The 15,642-nt window shown below is 61.6% G+C and overlaps 1 protein-coding gene across 1 annotated transcript; it reads right to left on the bottom strand.

Annotated features, from left to right (window-relative positions):
• Positions 1-364: 364 nt before the first annotated feature.
• COL8A2 (collagen type VIII alpha 2 chain) lies at positions 365-8,092 on the bottom strand (the record flags this gene model as incomplete). Its single annotated transcript, XM_082329359.1, has 2 exons — positions 365-2,286; positions 7,927-8,092. 2 exons carry the CDS (start codon positions 8,090-8,092, stop codon positions 365-367), a joined length of 2,088 nt encoding a protein of 695 aa, XP_082185485.1.
• Between the last annotated feature and the right edge of the window lie 7,550 nt (positions 8,093-15,642).

Genomic DNA, 15,642 nt, shown 5'->3' with positions numbered 1-15,642 from the left:
CAGACGACGCTCTCTGGATCACAGAGCAGTTTACTGCAGAGCCAGATCCTTGCCATCCCAAGCGCCTTCCTGTGTTTGATGTACAGTCACTAGGGTAAAATTTATTCCAAATAGGCTTTGCTGAGGAAGTCACTCCCCTCCCTCCCTTCTCCCTCCCCCAAAAAAGAAAGATAGATGTCTCCTTTCCGATTACCCTCGACTCATGGATCAAACAGCATGAAGCAAGGTCCCACGACACCGGCTTGCGCGTTCTTCCCAGTGATTTTTCTTTTTTGTATTAACTTTAAAAAAACTTTATCAAAAAAAAAAAAAAAAAGACAGTCCATGGCTAAAGTGGGTGAAAAGGAAACGTGCCCAACAGCCGTTATGTGGGGCAAAGCAGGAACCCGGAGAAGGAGGAGTGGATGTATTCCGTGGAGTACAACCCGTTGGCCTGGTCCGAGGGCATTTGTACCCAGACTTGGTCGTTCTCCTTGAGTTCAAGCACGGCACTGCCCGAGGCCTGGTCCAGGTAGCCCTTTTTGTACTCGTCGTAGGTGTAGGTGGCGGGCACGTTGTTCTTATAAAGCGCCACCCAAACATTAGTCCCTTTGACGTGCACGTGGTAGGCAAAGTAGTAGATGCCGGATACGGGGCAGGTGAATATCCCGGTGACCGGGTTGTAGCCGTTGTGCCCGTTATACAAAGTCCGGTCAAACTTGACCGGCATGCCCGATGCCGGGAAGGGGGAGGTGAGGATGGCGGTGAAGGCTGGCGCGATCCGGGCGGAGAGCTCTCCTCGGCCGTACTGTGGCTTCCCTGGCTTGCCGTTCCCCAGCACGGCCCCCTCCACGCCTCCGTCGGGCAGGTGCAGCCCCGCGATGCCCGTCTCGTCGAACATACCAGGTGCTCCCGGCGGCCCGGGCGGCCCCGGTGGGCCCGGTGGCCCATTCAGCCCCGGCGTTCCTGGCATTCCTGGGGGGCCGATGGGTCCGGCCAGGCCGGGCTCGCCGGTCTTCCCCTCACCGGGAACTCCAGGGAGCCCGGGCTCTCCTTTCAGCCCTGGTAACCCCTGAGGCCCCATGGGACCCGCGGGTCCTTGCAAGCCTGGGATGCCGGAGGGGCCCCTCAGCCCCGGCTGCCCCGGGATCCCGCCGTCCCCTTTTGGCCCGGGGCCGCCCGTTAATCCTGGCACCCCTGGGAGGCCGATGAACCCTGGTTCTCCTTTGGGGCCCGTTGGGCCGGGGGGTCCCTGTGACCCGGGCAGGCCCCTTTCTCCCGGCACCCCCGGCTTCCCTGCAAAGCCGTTTGGGCCCTGGTCGCCACGCATCCCCGGCATTCCCGGGGGCCCGCTCGGTCCCACGTCGCCTTTGGAGCCGGGCAGCCCGTGCTTGCCTGGCAGGCCCATGGACCCCGGCAGGCCTGGCGGCCCGATGATGCCAGCAGGGCCCGGCTCACCCGGCTCCCCGTCAACACCGGGTTCCCCCTTATCGCCGATGGCTCCTGGCACCCCAGGCTGCCCGCGGTCTCCTTTTAGGCCAGGCAAGCCCGGCTTCCCGTAGCCCGTTGGGCCTGGCAAACCAGGGAGGCCACGGATCCCAGGCTCTCCCTTCGGTCCCATGGGGCCCTGTATCCCCGGCACCCCTGCGGCACCCGGGACACCGATCCCGTCGATGCCGGGGGGGCCGCGGGGCCCCATGGGGCCAGGCTCCCCGTTGACGCCAGGCCCCCCCGGAGGGCCCATGTCGCCCTTCTCCCCCGGCGCGCCTGGCAGGCCGTCGAGGCCGGGTTTTCCAATGCCAACGGGCCCTGGGGGCCCCGCGGGGCCGGGAGGGCCCCCGTTCCCCCGGGGCCCCGGTAACCCTGGCTTCCCCACGCCGTTTTCACCCTTCATCCCTCGCTCTCCCCGGGGACCCGGCTCTCCTTTTGGGCCAGGCTCGCCCCGAAACCCCGGCAGGCCGGGGCCGCCCTGCGGGCCCGGCTTCCCGTTGACTGAGATGCCGGCCGGCCCCGGCAGCCCCGGGGGGCCGGGCAGTCCTCTTGGCCCTTGCTCCCCTCGCATGCCGGGCTCGCCCTTGGCTCCGGGCATCCCTTTCATACCCGCCTTTCCAGGGAGTCCTGGGATGCCGGGTTTCCCAATACCCGAGAAGCCAGGGGGCCCAGCAGGCCCGGGCTGGCCGTGCATTCCTGGCTTCCCCGTGCCCGGCTTTCCTGGGTAGCCGGGGGGCCCGGGGGGTCCACGCGGGCCAGGCTTCCCTGGAGGTCCTGGCTCCCCTTTGAGGTCCATCGGCAGCAGCGGCGGCATGTCTGTGGAGAGAGGAGACACGGAGCTTTACTGGGGCTGGCGGCGGATGGAGGAGCGTGCCTGGTGCGTGATGCCCCCAGGGTGTTAAAACCAGAGGCTTCAGCGCTGCCGGGGTCTGTACTTGCAAAAGTGCCCTTCTCTAGAAATGGTTTTATTTAAACACGGCCACAGCAGCTTCCTGGGCCACCACATCAGCAGGACTGTCTTGAGGCAAGACCTTGGCCAGAGCCCAGGCTACTAATTCAAGCCTTACTTCATCCATCCCTCCACAGAGGGTGTCAACAAGACCAGCAATTGCCGTCGGCTCTGGCAGTGCTGTTTTGTGATGACCTGCTGTGGGTTTTTTTTAGGAGCTGGATTCAAACCTCCCGCTGCCTCACTTCCCAGCGGCCTTGAAAGCACCGTGGGACTCGGTCGCTCCTGCCTGGGCTCAGCCGAGAGGATGGCGACAGAGCGAGCCAAGACTGAGGATAATCCCTCCACCCCATCCCTCAAGTCCAGGGCCTTGGGAGACCTTTAATCCTTTTGGATTAAAAAGAAAACTCTTGGACGTGTACTTGAGAGACCGAAGAGGTGATTCGTGTATGGGTTAAGACATGCCCGCGGTGCTCACTGGCTCAGCTCCCGTGTCCAGCAAGGCAGAGAAAAACCCACCAAAAAGAAAAAAAAAAACGCTGAGGATGGAGGAAAAGCCAATAGCTGCGAGGGAAACGCAACCTCAGTTACATCCAAATGAGTCAGCCCAGCTGGGAATAGGCCGTAACCACTTGACATTTAAAGAATTTATAGGGGTCTTTTGCAAACGGATATAAGAAAGAAACTAATGGGCTGAGAGACTACAAAGCTGAGGAGAGCCAGATTACATGCCCACCGCAGCTCGGTACTTAAAGCGTAGACACGAGCATAAATAACTCCTCGAGGCCGGCCCAGGCAGGGTGTCGCTTCCCACGTGACACCGGGAACGGGCGAGAAAGAATAAATCTGACAAACTTTTTTTTTTGGAGGGGAAGCTTGAAATGAAGGAAATACTTGGCAGTTGCACGTACATGGGACTATGATGAGAAATGCGAAGGGCAGAGGAAAGGGCCTTGACACCTTGGGCAAATTTTAACAAATCTGCCCGAAGTTGAACATTCCAGTTAGGAACAGATCTGTACGGGCAAGTTCCCGGGACGGGAATGGATCTTGTCTGGGATGGGAGCAGAACTGGCCCATGGCATGAGGCTACGTGCCCCAGCACGGCACTGAGGAGGAGGCAGGGGTTCTGCCAGCCCGGCTCCCAGCCTGGGCACTCGGCGAGCCGAGCCGGGCCTGGGGAGCACGGACACCCGTAGCGCCGGCATCTGCCAACACAGAGATTTTCTCAGTCAACGGGAAAAGATTAGGGGAGATTTGAGACACGTGAAAAGAATAACTGCGGCAGCAGCAGGCACCAGTGCATCGGGGCAGCTTTACCTTTCCTAAGCACGGCAATTAGCTCTGGCCATTTCCAAGCCTGGTGCCTGCTTGTTTTTCTTTTGGTAAGGGAAACATTTTCAGAGCTTATCTACATATCAGAGCCTGGCCCTCATCCGAGGCTGTAATAGAGGTCACTTGGCTGTGGAAATTAAGGAAATACTTGTCTGTCATGACATTGCCACTGGATTTCTGCAAACCTCCTGCTCCTCACCCCAGAAAACGGTGTGGGAAAGAAGGCAAGGGAGATGTGAAATGTTGCACTAAAGCAGATTTCTGGGGTTTGAATTCTGGAAAAATTTTTCTCCAGAAAATTATTTCAATGTGTTGTTCCCCCCCCCCCTTTTTTTTTTTTCTTCTTGCAATGGTTTGAAAAGAATTAGTTTTCTAGGTCATTTTGCATGGAATCAGAACAAGGATCTACAGCTGAGCCCACGAAGGAAGGAAAAAGCACACACACACTCACACAAGGCAGCGAAGAGGAACGCCAGGCGAGAGCTGCCAACTTGCAGGCGGCCAAAAAAGCAGACGGGAAAACCAAACCGGGGACGTTAGGGGAGAGAAACTGGGACATTGCAGCCCCAGTGGTATCCAATTTCAAAAGACCATGTCTTACCACAGACGCATGTCTCAGAGCTCTGCATTTCACAGCAGCAGCATGGGGTTATGTGTTCCCCTCGAAGCATGAACAAAGCTGCCATGAATGCTAATGCAAAGAGCCAGCTGGGGCAGCGGGAAGGGGAAGGAGCAGGCAGGGTCCCTGCGAGCTCTCGCCTGGGCACCACAGAGCTTTCCACCTCCTGAGGGGCACGGACATGTCCGGGCGGATCCTGCAGCCCCTCCGGAGCTGCGTTCGTCCTGGTAAGGACCCCTGCACGCCTGGAGGAGGGAGCCGGCAGCGTGGACTGGCCGGCAGAGGAATAATCCAGCAAGATGGGAAGTGGTTCCCAGCCACGAGCAGTCGGCAGCGGGTCTGGCCCGCGCGGCCGGATGACACTGCAGGAAGGGGAGGTTGGCTGCTCCATGGCAGAGCCTGGCCGAGCTCGTTCCAGCACTGCTGCCGAGCCCTGTCTCGTGAGAGCGAGTTTCACAGGCTCATACGGACATTGCATGGGACCAGTGCGACTGCATCTTTCATCCCATCTCCCATTGCAGCGGGTGCCCCGAGGGGAGGCTCAGCGCAGGAGGGGCTCAGCGCGGGACCCAGCCACGGCCCTCGCAGATGGAGCTGCCGTGCAAGGGGATGGCAGCGAGATGAGAGCAGACGGCAGAAAGAAGCAAATGAAGCTTCCCCATCAGCAGGAGCTAAGGGACCTGGAGGCCTCTTGGCCACGTGAAGCAAGCAGCAGCCCCCCAGGGATCACAGGACTGAGTCTCTTCAAAAGCAGCAGGATTTGGGGGCCACCTGCTCTGGGGACACGGGGCGGCAGCGGCCCAGGCACTGCCCAGCACCTGCCTGCTCCCACCTCCTGGGTAATCCCCAGCACTGGGGAGGGGAAAAGTGCTCCTTTACCTTTGCAGCTGAGGCTGCTGCCCCGGGGTGAGCCCTCTGTGCTGTGGCTGGAGGGCAACTCCGCCGCTTGCCTGGCACAAACCATCACCCTGTGCCTCATCGGTGCCCCGAGCTGGGGTGCCGCTGGCTTGGCTCCCTGCGCGCACGGGGAAATGCTGGGCTCCCAGCACCCGGCGGCAGTTTTACCTGGCTGCAAGCTGCACGGACATGGTTTTAACCAAGCCAAAATACAACCCAGCTGTGCAAGTATCTGCTTAAATGCTTTTAGCGTTTTAGCATTTAGCATTTAGCAGCATTTTAGCATTTAGCAGCATCTCCTGCCCAGAGCTGCCTCTGTGCTCCTGGGGAGTCTATTTTTGGGTCAGAAAAGGTGTCTGGCACGCTGAGGAAACCAGCCCTGCCTCTCACTAGATGGCACCCGCAGGCCGGCGAGAGCCCCCCCAGCCCTGGGGCTGGCCTGGTCCCCAGGCGGGGGTCCCAGCCCCGGGGCCAGGCTGGAGCAGCATGGGGGGGCCCCTGCGCAGCTCCCCGCCGACTCGGGGGTAACCCGCGGGGGCACGGCACGGCCCTGCGCCGTCGCGGCGAGTCAGCTGAGCTCCCCGAGCAGGGCAGGAGGCCAGCAGGGATTTTCCTTGCCAAATTAGAGGTTAAGCAGAGATGGGAGCTTGGTGGGATCCAGGAGGCACCGGCTTCCCCAGCCACCTCCGTCGGTGGCTCAGGCTGCAGCTGTCCCCCTGCCTGCATCCCCCTGCCTGCATCCCCCTGCCTGCATCCCCCTGCCCATCTTCTCTTTCCTAGGGGTTTTAGGAGAGTAACGTCCAGGGGACACCCATGCTCTGCCCTGCCTCAGTGTCTCCTGCAACCCATGCCCAGTCTAACCTGGCAAAGCTTGCACCCAAACTGCACCTTGCAAAGAGCCCGGCACACTCGCTCCTCTCTCCGCCACGGTTAGCAGGCAGTGCCGCTCAGAGGCAGCGCAAGCTGCTCCAATGCATAGGAAGAAGGGGAAAAAAGAAGGAAAATCAGCAGGGAGATATTTGAATCCAGTCCCACCAGCAGCTGAAACGTTCCTGTGCTACGCTGGAAGGTTTTGTCTCTGGCTGGGATTCAGGGAGCAGCTTTACAACAGCTGGGAAGGGGGCAGGGAGGCGGGGGGGCTCGTAGCATGCTTCGGCTCCAGGTTTTGCTGTGTGTTTTCTGACATATGTGCTGAGCTGAACTCCTGATAAGCCATTCAGCCCAGCAGTAATTCAGCCACCGGCAGCCGAGCCTTCTCCAGTGTCTCCTCCCAGAGCCAAGATTTTGGCTCCCCGGAGGGTCCGGGTCTGTGTGAACCCACGGGGAGGGCTCCGGCGGCTCTTCCCGAGGGCCGAGCACCGACCTGGCGGGTCTGGGCACCCAGCCCCAGCGCTGCCCCATCCCGCAGTGCTGCCAGCAGCGGCTGGCTCCGGGAAGAGCCCTGGAACTGCTGTGTTTGGTATCAATGAAAGGGCTCAGACCCTGCCCTCCACCTCCCTCTTGAGTTGAGGATACCCTGCTGCTGCTGCCCTGGGTGCAGTGATGGTCGCGTGCAGCGTGGGGAGGTGCTGGGGGCTCGCTTGATAGAGGGATGCCAAGAATTGCCAGAGAAACTCAGTCACACTCAACACTTGCTGTTTGCAAAGCCCCCGAGTTCCTGAGCAGTTCCCCGGGGGGGGTGTGATTAACACACGCTAATGACCCCCCGGAGTGGGGCACCCATGGACCCTCCTGGGCCTCCTAACCTCCAGCACCTGCGGGGCTGGGCATAAAAGGAGCCCTGGGCAGGCACTGGGGACTACAGCAAGGGCAGGGGATGGTGTGCGGGCAGGGGACGGTGTGCAGGCAGGGGACGGTGTGCAGGCAGGGGATGGCATGCGGGCAGGGGACGGTGTGCGGGCAGGGCGTTACAAAAGGCTGGGGCTGGGCTGGCAGCGGTGCAGGAGGCCTGGCTGCACGCAGCAATGACCTTGGCACCTCTGCCCCTCCGCGCAGCACATGTCGCTCAGTGGGGAGTGATTTAACACATGTGGAGTTTCTGGTCGCTGCTCTCCCAGGGAGGAAATGTCTCTCCTGCTCTCCCCTCGCTAGGCTGGGGCTCGGCTCCGGCCTTGGCGCTCTTTCCTTTCCCAGCTGGTGTGAGATGCAGACAGGGAAAATGGAATAGGTGGAGAAGTGGAAAGAGCCGTGCAGGGACGGCTCAGGTTTAACAGCAGCGAGAGGGAGAGATGGCGAGCGCCGGGGCTCCTGGGGCTGAGCCTCAAAGCTACTGGCAAACACGCAGGAAGGAAGGAGGAGGAGGAGGAGAGCGAAGGGCTCGTGGGTCCCCTTTGTGCACCAGCTCCCAGACCGAGCACCCGAGGGTGCTCACCCAGCCCCAGCCTGAGCAAAGGGCTCTACTTCTCTGCTGAGCCTCTCTGTGCCCGTCCTTGTTTTTCTGCAATGGGTTAAGGAGACCTAAACGGCCCCTCCATGCTTGGCCCAAGATGCTTTGGACAGCAGCACCCTTGGCCACGCCAGGCTCCTCCCCGGGGGCACCAACCCCGAGGGTAAGGGGACAACGAGTGCCTGAGGGCTGCAGGATGCCGTGCCGGCAGGTCTCCCAGGCAGCCCCAGCCCCGTGTCCTCCCACCCCACCGCAGAGCGCGTCCCTTACCCAGGTACTGCCCTTTGCCTTCGCGGAAGGGGGGTCCCAGGGGTCCCTTCACCATGGGCTGCATGTACTTCACTTGGGCGTAGCCCGCCGCGCCTCCTCCCGCCGCCGAGCGAAGGCCGACCACCATCACCACCACCACCAGCAGCGCCACGGCGTCCGGCAGCATCCTGGTCCCCACTGCTCCTGCGGACAAAGCGACAGTGAGAGCGGGCACCCACAACCCCCGTGTGCACCTCCGTCCCGCAAGGATCAGCCGGGAACCTGGGAAGGATCCCGGTGGGAGTAGGACTCCCTCAAATTTGCCTTTTTCTGGACCACAGTTGCCCTGAACACATTACCCTTCCCGACACGCGCCGGCTGGGAGATGCACGATAAATGCATGGTTTATGAGCAATAACTAATCACAGGCACCCAGGAGAGCCTTTCAGAGGCTGCCCCAGAACCTGTTTGTCTGGGGTTATGCCCACATCAGGCTTCCCTTATATATTTTTAACATATATAAGAAGAGGCAAAAAAAAGGCAGGATGAAAACCACAGCCTGCTGAGCCGAGTGTTGCTGTCGCACCTCTCAAGCGAGCAGGGTCTCCTCTAACAACAGCCCTGCGTGCTCTGGCCATGGCTCCCGTGGGTGGCTCGGGCTGCCACCGCCAAGCCCTGCCTGCCCTGGGAGCGGCTGGGTGGGTGCTGCGTCTCCTAAATGGGTGCTGCGTCTCCCGGTGGGTGCTGGACCAAAATCACAATGTTGGAGGCCGAAACTCGCTGCATTTGTGGCTCAACCGCGGCGCTTTGTGAGCAGAGACGGGAGCTCGCTCGGAGGGCGAAGGACAGGAGTCCTCGGCCGGGAAAGCCCAGGGGAGAGCTGCGGCACTTGGGAGCAGCAGCCTCTGCCTTAAGTGCTTGTTTATTTAAAATAAATACCCTCTATAAATATAGCTTTCCTCTAGCAACTTTTTCTGTGCCAGCTCCATGTGCGGAGCTGCAAACAGATTGATTTGCAAAGAACATTTATTTTCGGAAGCTTAAATAACATGTGATGCCAAAGAGCTTTGCTGGTTTTCCTCCTTCTCTCAATAATTGACCCGTGGTGGTTATTAATGAGAATTAAGCCCTCTGCCTCTCCCGCCGGGGAGCAGGGGCAGGGCTGCTGCACGCCGGGATTTGATCGGAATTTCCTGAATTGCTTTTGCTGAAGCAGCAGTGAAAAAAAAGCTGCAGCCTGGAAAAAAAACCAACCCCAAAAAGCCCCCAAATTAAAGCAAATTAAGCAAAAGGAGGGGGGGAGCCCTGGCATGGGATTGTTCCTGATGCTACAAGCACTTGGCAGGTTGTCGGAGGTCTCCAGTGACGAGGCAGCCTTGACCGCTGCGCTCCTGCCCGGTGAGTGCCCACCGAGCCGGGCCCCTGGTGCTCCCCACGCCGGGCTGTGCTCGGGGCTGTGCTCGGGGCTGCGCTCGAGCTCGCCGGCCCTGGCTGGAGGGGACCGGGACAGCTCTGCTGCCGGCGGCACGACGGAGCCCGGGCCCTGTGAGGATGCAGGCAGCCACAGCAGATGCTGGGAGAGGAGCTCGGCTCTGCCCTGCCCATCCCGCCGGAGCCGGCAGCCCCGGCACTGTGCCGTACCCACCGCAGCACCCGGAGGGGAGGCCTCGGCCGGGCTCCTGCCGTGCTGTGGCTCGGGCAGGCGCAGCCAGGGACACGCGTGACAGCCACCGTCAGCCTCCTCGGCGGCATGGAGAGGGCCTTGCCGGCATTATTGTTTTTCTGTCTTCGGGGTCGAGAAGAGGAACGCTTATTTTTATGAAGCATTATTTTACAAGGATTTGTTTAAGGGAAAAAGAATCCCATTTTAAGGGATTGCAGCTGTAAAAATACAGTTTCTGCTAAATAAAAGAGGAGAACAAACCCCTGAATCAGCTATTTACTTGTTTTCCTTACCTGGTATGACCCCTGTGCCTCCCTCCCTAACTCCCCCCCTTCCCAGCTCTCTCTTCTCCCACCTGGGCTTTATTCACCCCACACCTTCCCTCGACTGGGCGTTTTCACAGGATGCTGCTCGTTGCTCCAAAGAGCGCACGCCACGGGAGCAGCACCCCGGGGTGGCTCAGCCCCTCGCTGCTGGGTGCCGCAGACCATTTGCAAATGTCCCCCTGTCCTTCTGCGAGACCTCAGCCTTGGAGAGACAGGGGACTGGGGGGAAACCAGAGCCAGAGGGAAGGGAGAGGGAGGACACGGTGGTCCGTCTGCTTTGGCTGCGGCTGTGGTTTCACTGTGCACCAGATGCGAAATCGAGTCCCCCTGCTCTGCGCCAAGGCGGCCGTCGGTAACCCGGCATCTCCAGACACGGGCTTAGCGCCTCCACGTTCTCCCTTGGTCCGGATGGGTCATTCCACTTGCCCCCGCTCTCCCAAGGGGCTGCAGGGGCATCAGGGGGGAGTCTGGCCTGAGACCCCCGGGCACAGGTCTCTGTCCCTCAAGGAAAAGGGGTCTCTGGGGCTTTGCCGTCCCCTGCGGCACTGCCCGGCACCGGGGCAGGAGGCCTCACGTTACCCGGGCTCTCTAGGCGGTGATTTAATAAGAATAAAATGGAAACATCTGGAGTCTCATATGATGGATAAAGTGTGCACAACGTGTCTGTGAAGAGGCTCTTTCATGCCTGAAATCTCCTGCGTTATGAAATGATAATTAATCACAACGAGCAGCCGTGCAACGTTCTCATCTCCCAGGGCAGGTTGCAAACGTCAGCCAGTTCATGGCACGGACGGGGCCACTGTGCCCGTGACAGCTATGGCCTGGTGTCGCCTGCCCGTCCTCCTGCCGTCCTTCGGAGGCAGCTCCAGCCCCCCCGGCACGGTACGGAGTTCGACCATAGCCGCTCCGTGCAGCAAAGCCAAGCCCAGCCGGAGCAGCTGGGCCAGGAGAGTTCACGCAGGGGGAGCGCTCGAGGGGTCCGGCGATGCGGTGCTGTTCCCCTGAGGCGCTGGGGCGGGGACGGGGCTCGGCAGCACCGCGCTGCTCGGCTCCGGGGGAGCGGGGGCCCGACCCAGCTGCAGCCGGTGCGGCAGCGCGGCACGGAGACCCCTGGCACGGCTTCAGAGCGCGCCGCCGCCGCGCTAACTGTGCAAGTGTCTGCTCCCCTGGCAGTCGGTGAGCAGACGTGTTAAAAACCCCTGGCACGCAATGAAAGCTCCAGGAAAAGGAAAAAAAATCTCACACTTAAAGCATGAGAAAGGAGACAAGAAATGTCACCTTGTTCTCGCAGGAGCGCGGGGGTTTGGGCAGCTGGAGCCCCTGCCGCCCCCGTCGCTCCAGAAACAGTCTGTGGCTTGTGCTGGTCGGCCCGGCGAGCTCCTGGCGAGCCCCCGGCGCGCTCCCGGCCGTTCCCAGCGGAAGGGGGCTGCTGCCGCCCCGCACCGTCCCCCTCTCCCCGCAGCATCCATGCCAACGCTCCCGGGCACGGCTCTGCCTGCAGACCGGGCAACTGTTCTGCGAGCAACACAGCCGTGCGCTTCCCCTGCGCACACAACCGGGGACTTGTTCGCCGAGCTGCAGCTGATTTATGGCCCCTGTTATTTAAATATTAATTATGGGCCTGGCAGGCAGGCACTGCGCCTGCTCCCTTCAAGGCTAATTATTTTTTAAGTCAATATATGTGATCCATGGGGGATCTGTGATTGCGGTTGAAGGTCAGTAAAATGGAGAACTTGTTTAAACCCGGCAGTAAAAGCGCGATCAGCGCAGGGCGCGACGTGCCGCTCGCGGGCCCTCGCCCCCACTCCGTCCCCACATCAAACCCGGGGCCACACCAGCCCCCACGGTGGTTTGCTGGGGCATGAGGATGAGCCAGGATGGGGCCTTCGATGTGCTTTGACTGCGCGCCCAGGCTCACTGGCGTGGCCCCATCCCCGTCCCCATGGCAAACACCGAGAGCACGGGGCACGGGCACCACCTCTGCAAACCGCGGCAGAAGCTCGCCCCGGGCTGCTGGCGAGCAGCGGCGAGCACCTCGCACACTCGCCCGGCTCGGGTGGGCGCTGCAAAGAGAAAGCACCGAGAAAGCAGCCGGCGCGTGTGGGTGGGCTGGAGCAGCGCGGGTTTGGACGCCGCCGTGTCCCATCGAGCTGCTCCATCCTCCGGTCATTTACAATAAAAAATAAAGCAGGGAGGTTTTCCAAGCCCAACACGGGGCTGGACTGATTCCAGTGGGAGGTAGATGATTTGGTTTGTGCTACACATGCTTTAAAAATAATAATAAAATGAGTCAAAAAGGAAAAGTGAGCTATTGAAACGAAGAGCGAGCACGTTGTTTCCGTAGGCTGGGCTGCAAAAGCCAAAGGCATCAGGCAGCAGCTCAGCCGAGCAGCGCCGGAGCGCGCGGGGAGAGTCTTGGCATCAGCCGGTCCTTAAATGCATGACACCTGATCCGATCCAAAAGCTGCTGTACGCGCCGCACGGACCCGGAGCCTCGCCCGCCTGTCAGCAGAGGGAACAAGAAAACATTTTCCTTGAGAAAAGAAAAACACCCCACCCCATCTGCAGGCAGCCTCCTGCCGCCCCTGCAGTGCCCGCGCCCAGGCCCTGCGCAGAGCAGGTTGGGCACGGCACAGCACAGCACGGCACGGCATGGCACGGCATGGCACGGCATGGTGCATGGCCCTGCGGCACGGCCCTGCGGCACAGCCCTGCGGTGCCTTCAGCCCGGCTTGCTGCGGGTGGCGGCCGCATCCATCCGTATCGCTCCGGTCCAGGCGGGGGTTGCAGCCAAATTAACTCCGAGGCTGGGGGCTCCATGCTAATTAACTCCTGCTGCGTTAGCAACTGCTGCGGAGGCGGGCAGGGGGCAGAGGGCTGAAGGAAAGACCACGGGCCGAGCAGCTCTTGGTAGCCACGGGCCAGCCAGCACTTGCGCAGCTTGGGGCGGCCACGCCAGGGCACAGGAGCGGAGCTGGTGCTGGGGGCACTGCGGCGGGGGCGGCTGCTGTGGCAGGAGGAGCCTGGGGATGGATGTACAACACGAGGCGGTGGGACGCCAGGCTCTGCTCGCTCCGCCGGTTGTAAAACAGCTGGTTTGCAGGCAGCTGCTAAAGAGCTTGCTGCAAAACCGACCTGGGTATTTCTCCCTGTCTTGACTCGCCTCCCAACACGCCTGAGCCATCTGCGATGGGCAGAGAGCGGGGAGCGTGTGGGAACCGCACCCTGCCCCACTGCGTGGGCCAGGCAATGCCCTGCATCGGTGTCATGGCCGGCATTTGACCATGGTGGGGGCCTGTGTGGTGCACGCTGCCCGCGGTGCACGCTGCCTGTGGTGCACGCTGCCGATGGTGCACGCTGCCCACGGTGCACGCTGCCTGCGGTGCTCACTGCCCGCAGTGCATGCTTCCCGGAGCCGAGGAGCCCGGGGTCCGGTGGTGGCGCTGACAACAGGGTGGGTGCCGCTGCTTGATCCCGCAGCCGCCGGGTCAGGGATCAGCTAAGGCGGATTAATGACCCTCCACGTATGTGTGCCGGGAGCGCAGCAAGGCGTGAGCCTGCCGCAGGTCACAGCTCAGGGTTTAATCCCTCACCTCCAGCTGTCAAAACTCCTCCGCTGAGCGCGGGAGAGCCCCGGGCTGATCGCTGCCGACGTGCCCGGCCGTGGTCGGAGCAGAGGGTGTGCACGGAGATGAAGCTACCCCTGGGGAATGGTGGGCACCACGGCATTTGGAGACCTGGACAGAGACCTCTGGGTCTGCACTGGCTTGGACCCGGGTCTGGGTGGAAAACCCTGGCCTGAAGCTGCAGAAACACCGGGTTTCTGCCCGGGGCGCAAGGCTCACCCCGGCTCACCGCATCCCCGGGGTGCTGTGGTCCCCTCGCCAAAACAGTTGGGGTGTCCCCCCGTGCGCACGTGGAGGCGAGCAAGACCCAAGGGACACGTTCCGCCCCTCGCCCCGGCCCCGACGGAGGGTTTCTGCGCCCTGAGCTCCCCGGTCCCATCCTCCTCCCCCCGCCAGCCTCAGCTCCACCGAAATACCAGACTGCGCGCAGCATTAATAGCAGGGTTGCCTGCCAGGTGCATAGTTTGACCAGTCGGATCACACATGCCAAACCACAGGTATTTTATGAGACGTTTCCTGTTATGAAGACATTTTTGTGGGGATTCATTTTTTTCTTCCCCTCTTCTTCCCCTCTCCTCCTCCTCCTCCCGGCGGGACGGTGGCCTGCCTGGGGGGCAGCAGCAATGCCGTCCCTGACAGGCAAAAGATGGAGCAGAGGGAAAGCCGAGGGCCGGAGCTGGGGCGTACGGCGAGGACGGCAGTGCTGGAGGGTCCCGTCCCCTTTGCTGCCCCGGCAGCCACCAGGCAGGGTCTGGAGCCCCTCTCCCGGGGCCTGCGCAGGCGCAGTGGCAGGGGCCAGGCTGCGCAGGGTCCCAATTGCCGTGTGAGCCCCGGCCCATGCCACGACCTGAGCACAGCCTCTCGCGCCCACATCCCGGTGCGGGAGGTGACGCATCTGCCCAGACGCCCTGGGGAGGGCTGCGAGCCCCAGCGAGCTGCAGGAGCCCGGGCATCGCTCCCCGCGGGACGCGTGCCCGCTCGGTCAGCCAAAGCAGCCCTGCCGCAGGGACACATCAGCTCTGGTGGGAAGCGGCCGGTGTTTACCCGGGGTCCGTGGGTCAGATGCCACTTTGCCCCCATAGCTCCCATGCAGAAACAGCATTTTCTACTGCAACGGGTACTTTGCAAAGAAATCTGCTAAGCCTGGAGGGACCCGCAGAGAGCGATTCCCATCTTGGGGAATTTGCGGGCAAGTGGCCATCAACCGCAGACATTTAAACTCCCAGCCTCGTGCTGGGGTCACCAGCTTAATTATAATGAGCTGTGGTCCAGGCCGGAGCCTTCTGGGGCAGGGGTGCTCAGAGGGGCTGGGGCAGCTCGCTCGGGGGGCTGATGCCCATGCCGCGGGCCAGGACGTGTGGGGTAGCGATGCCCCAAAGACCTCCCGGGTCCCCATCCACGCTGTCCCCGCCCAGAGCCAGGGCGATGGTGCGGCACGGAGCAGCCTGGTGCTGCTGGAGCCCATTGCACCTGCACCAGCACCACGGGGGGACGCGGCTTCTGCACCCAAGTGAACGCAGTGATGCTACGGCTGCTCCAGCCCCTGTCCATAACCCTGTGGGAAGGGAACCCCCGTGAAGGGGGATGCAGGCGATCGAGGAGCAGCGGGAGCCCATAACAGCACTAGGGGAGCCGCTGCTGTGGGGTGAGGCTGAGCCCTGTGGTGGCTTCAAAGCTCGCTTGGGAGGACCTTGCCCTGAGCTGGGCATCTCTTCCCTTCTTTCTAAGCCACCCATGGCAAGCGTGGCAGCATTTTTAGCCACTTCCTCGGCACCTAATGATCCATCACCAGGGCGAAATTTGGGGCAGGGGATGGAGGGGGCCAGAAATGCCCAAGCTGCCAAGAGCGAACAGGAGGAGAGGCCCCATCTGAACCCACGGACGTTCATTCCTCAGTGGATTAGGTTTTAAGCAGCGAGTGGCTGCTCTGTAGGACCAGTCCATGTGACAGCGTCCAGGAGCTTCTCCTGCCCCAGACCCCAATGCCAGCCCCTCCGTTCACCACCCCCGACGCCCGGCTGTCCTCTCACCCCCTGCAAGAACCCCCCCAGCAGCTCCAGTTGCAACAAGGAGCCTCAACGGCAGCGCCTGCCCTCCTGCAGGACGGACACACTCCATCCAT

Source organism: Platalea leucorodia (genome assembly GCF_965183815.1).
Source record: "Platalea leucorodia genome assembly, chromosome: 18".
In the NCBI taxonomy this organism is placed as follows: domain Eukaryota; kingdom Metazoa; phylum Chordata; class Aves; order Pelecaniformes; family Threskiornithidae; genus Platalea; species Platalea leucorodia.
This window is presented reverse-complemented; position numbering and strand designations above follow the sequence as displayed.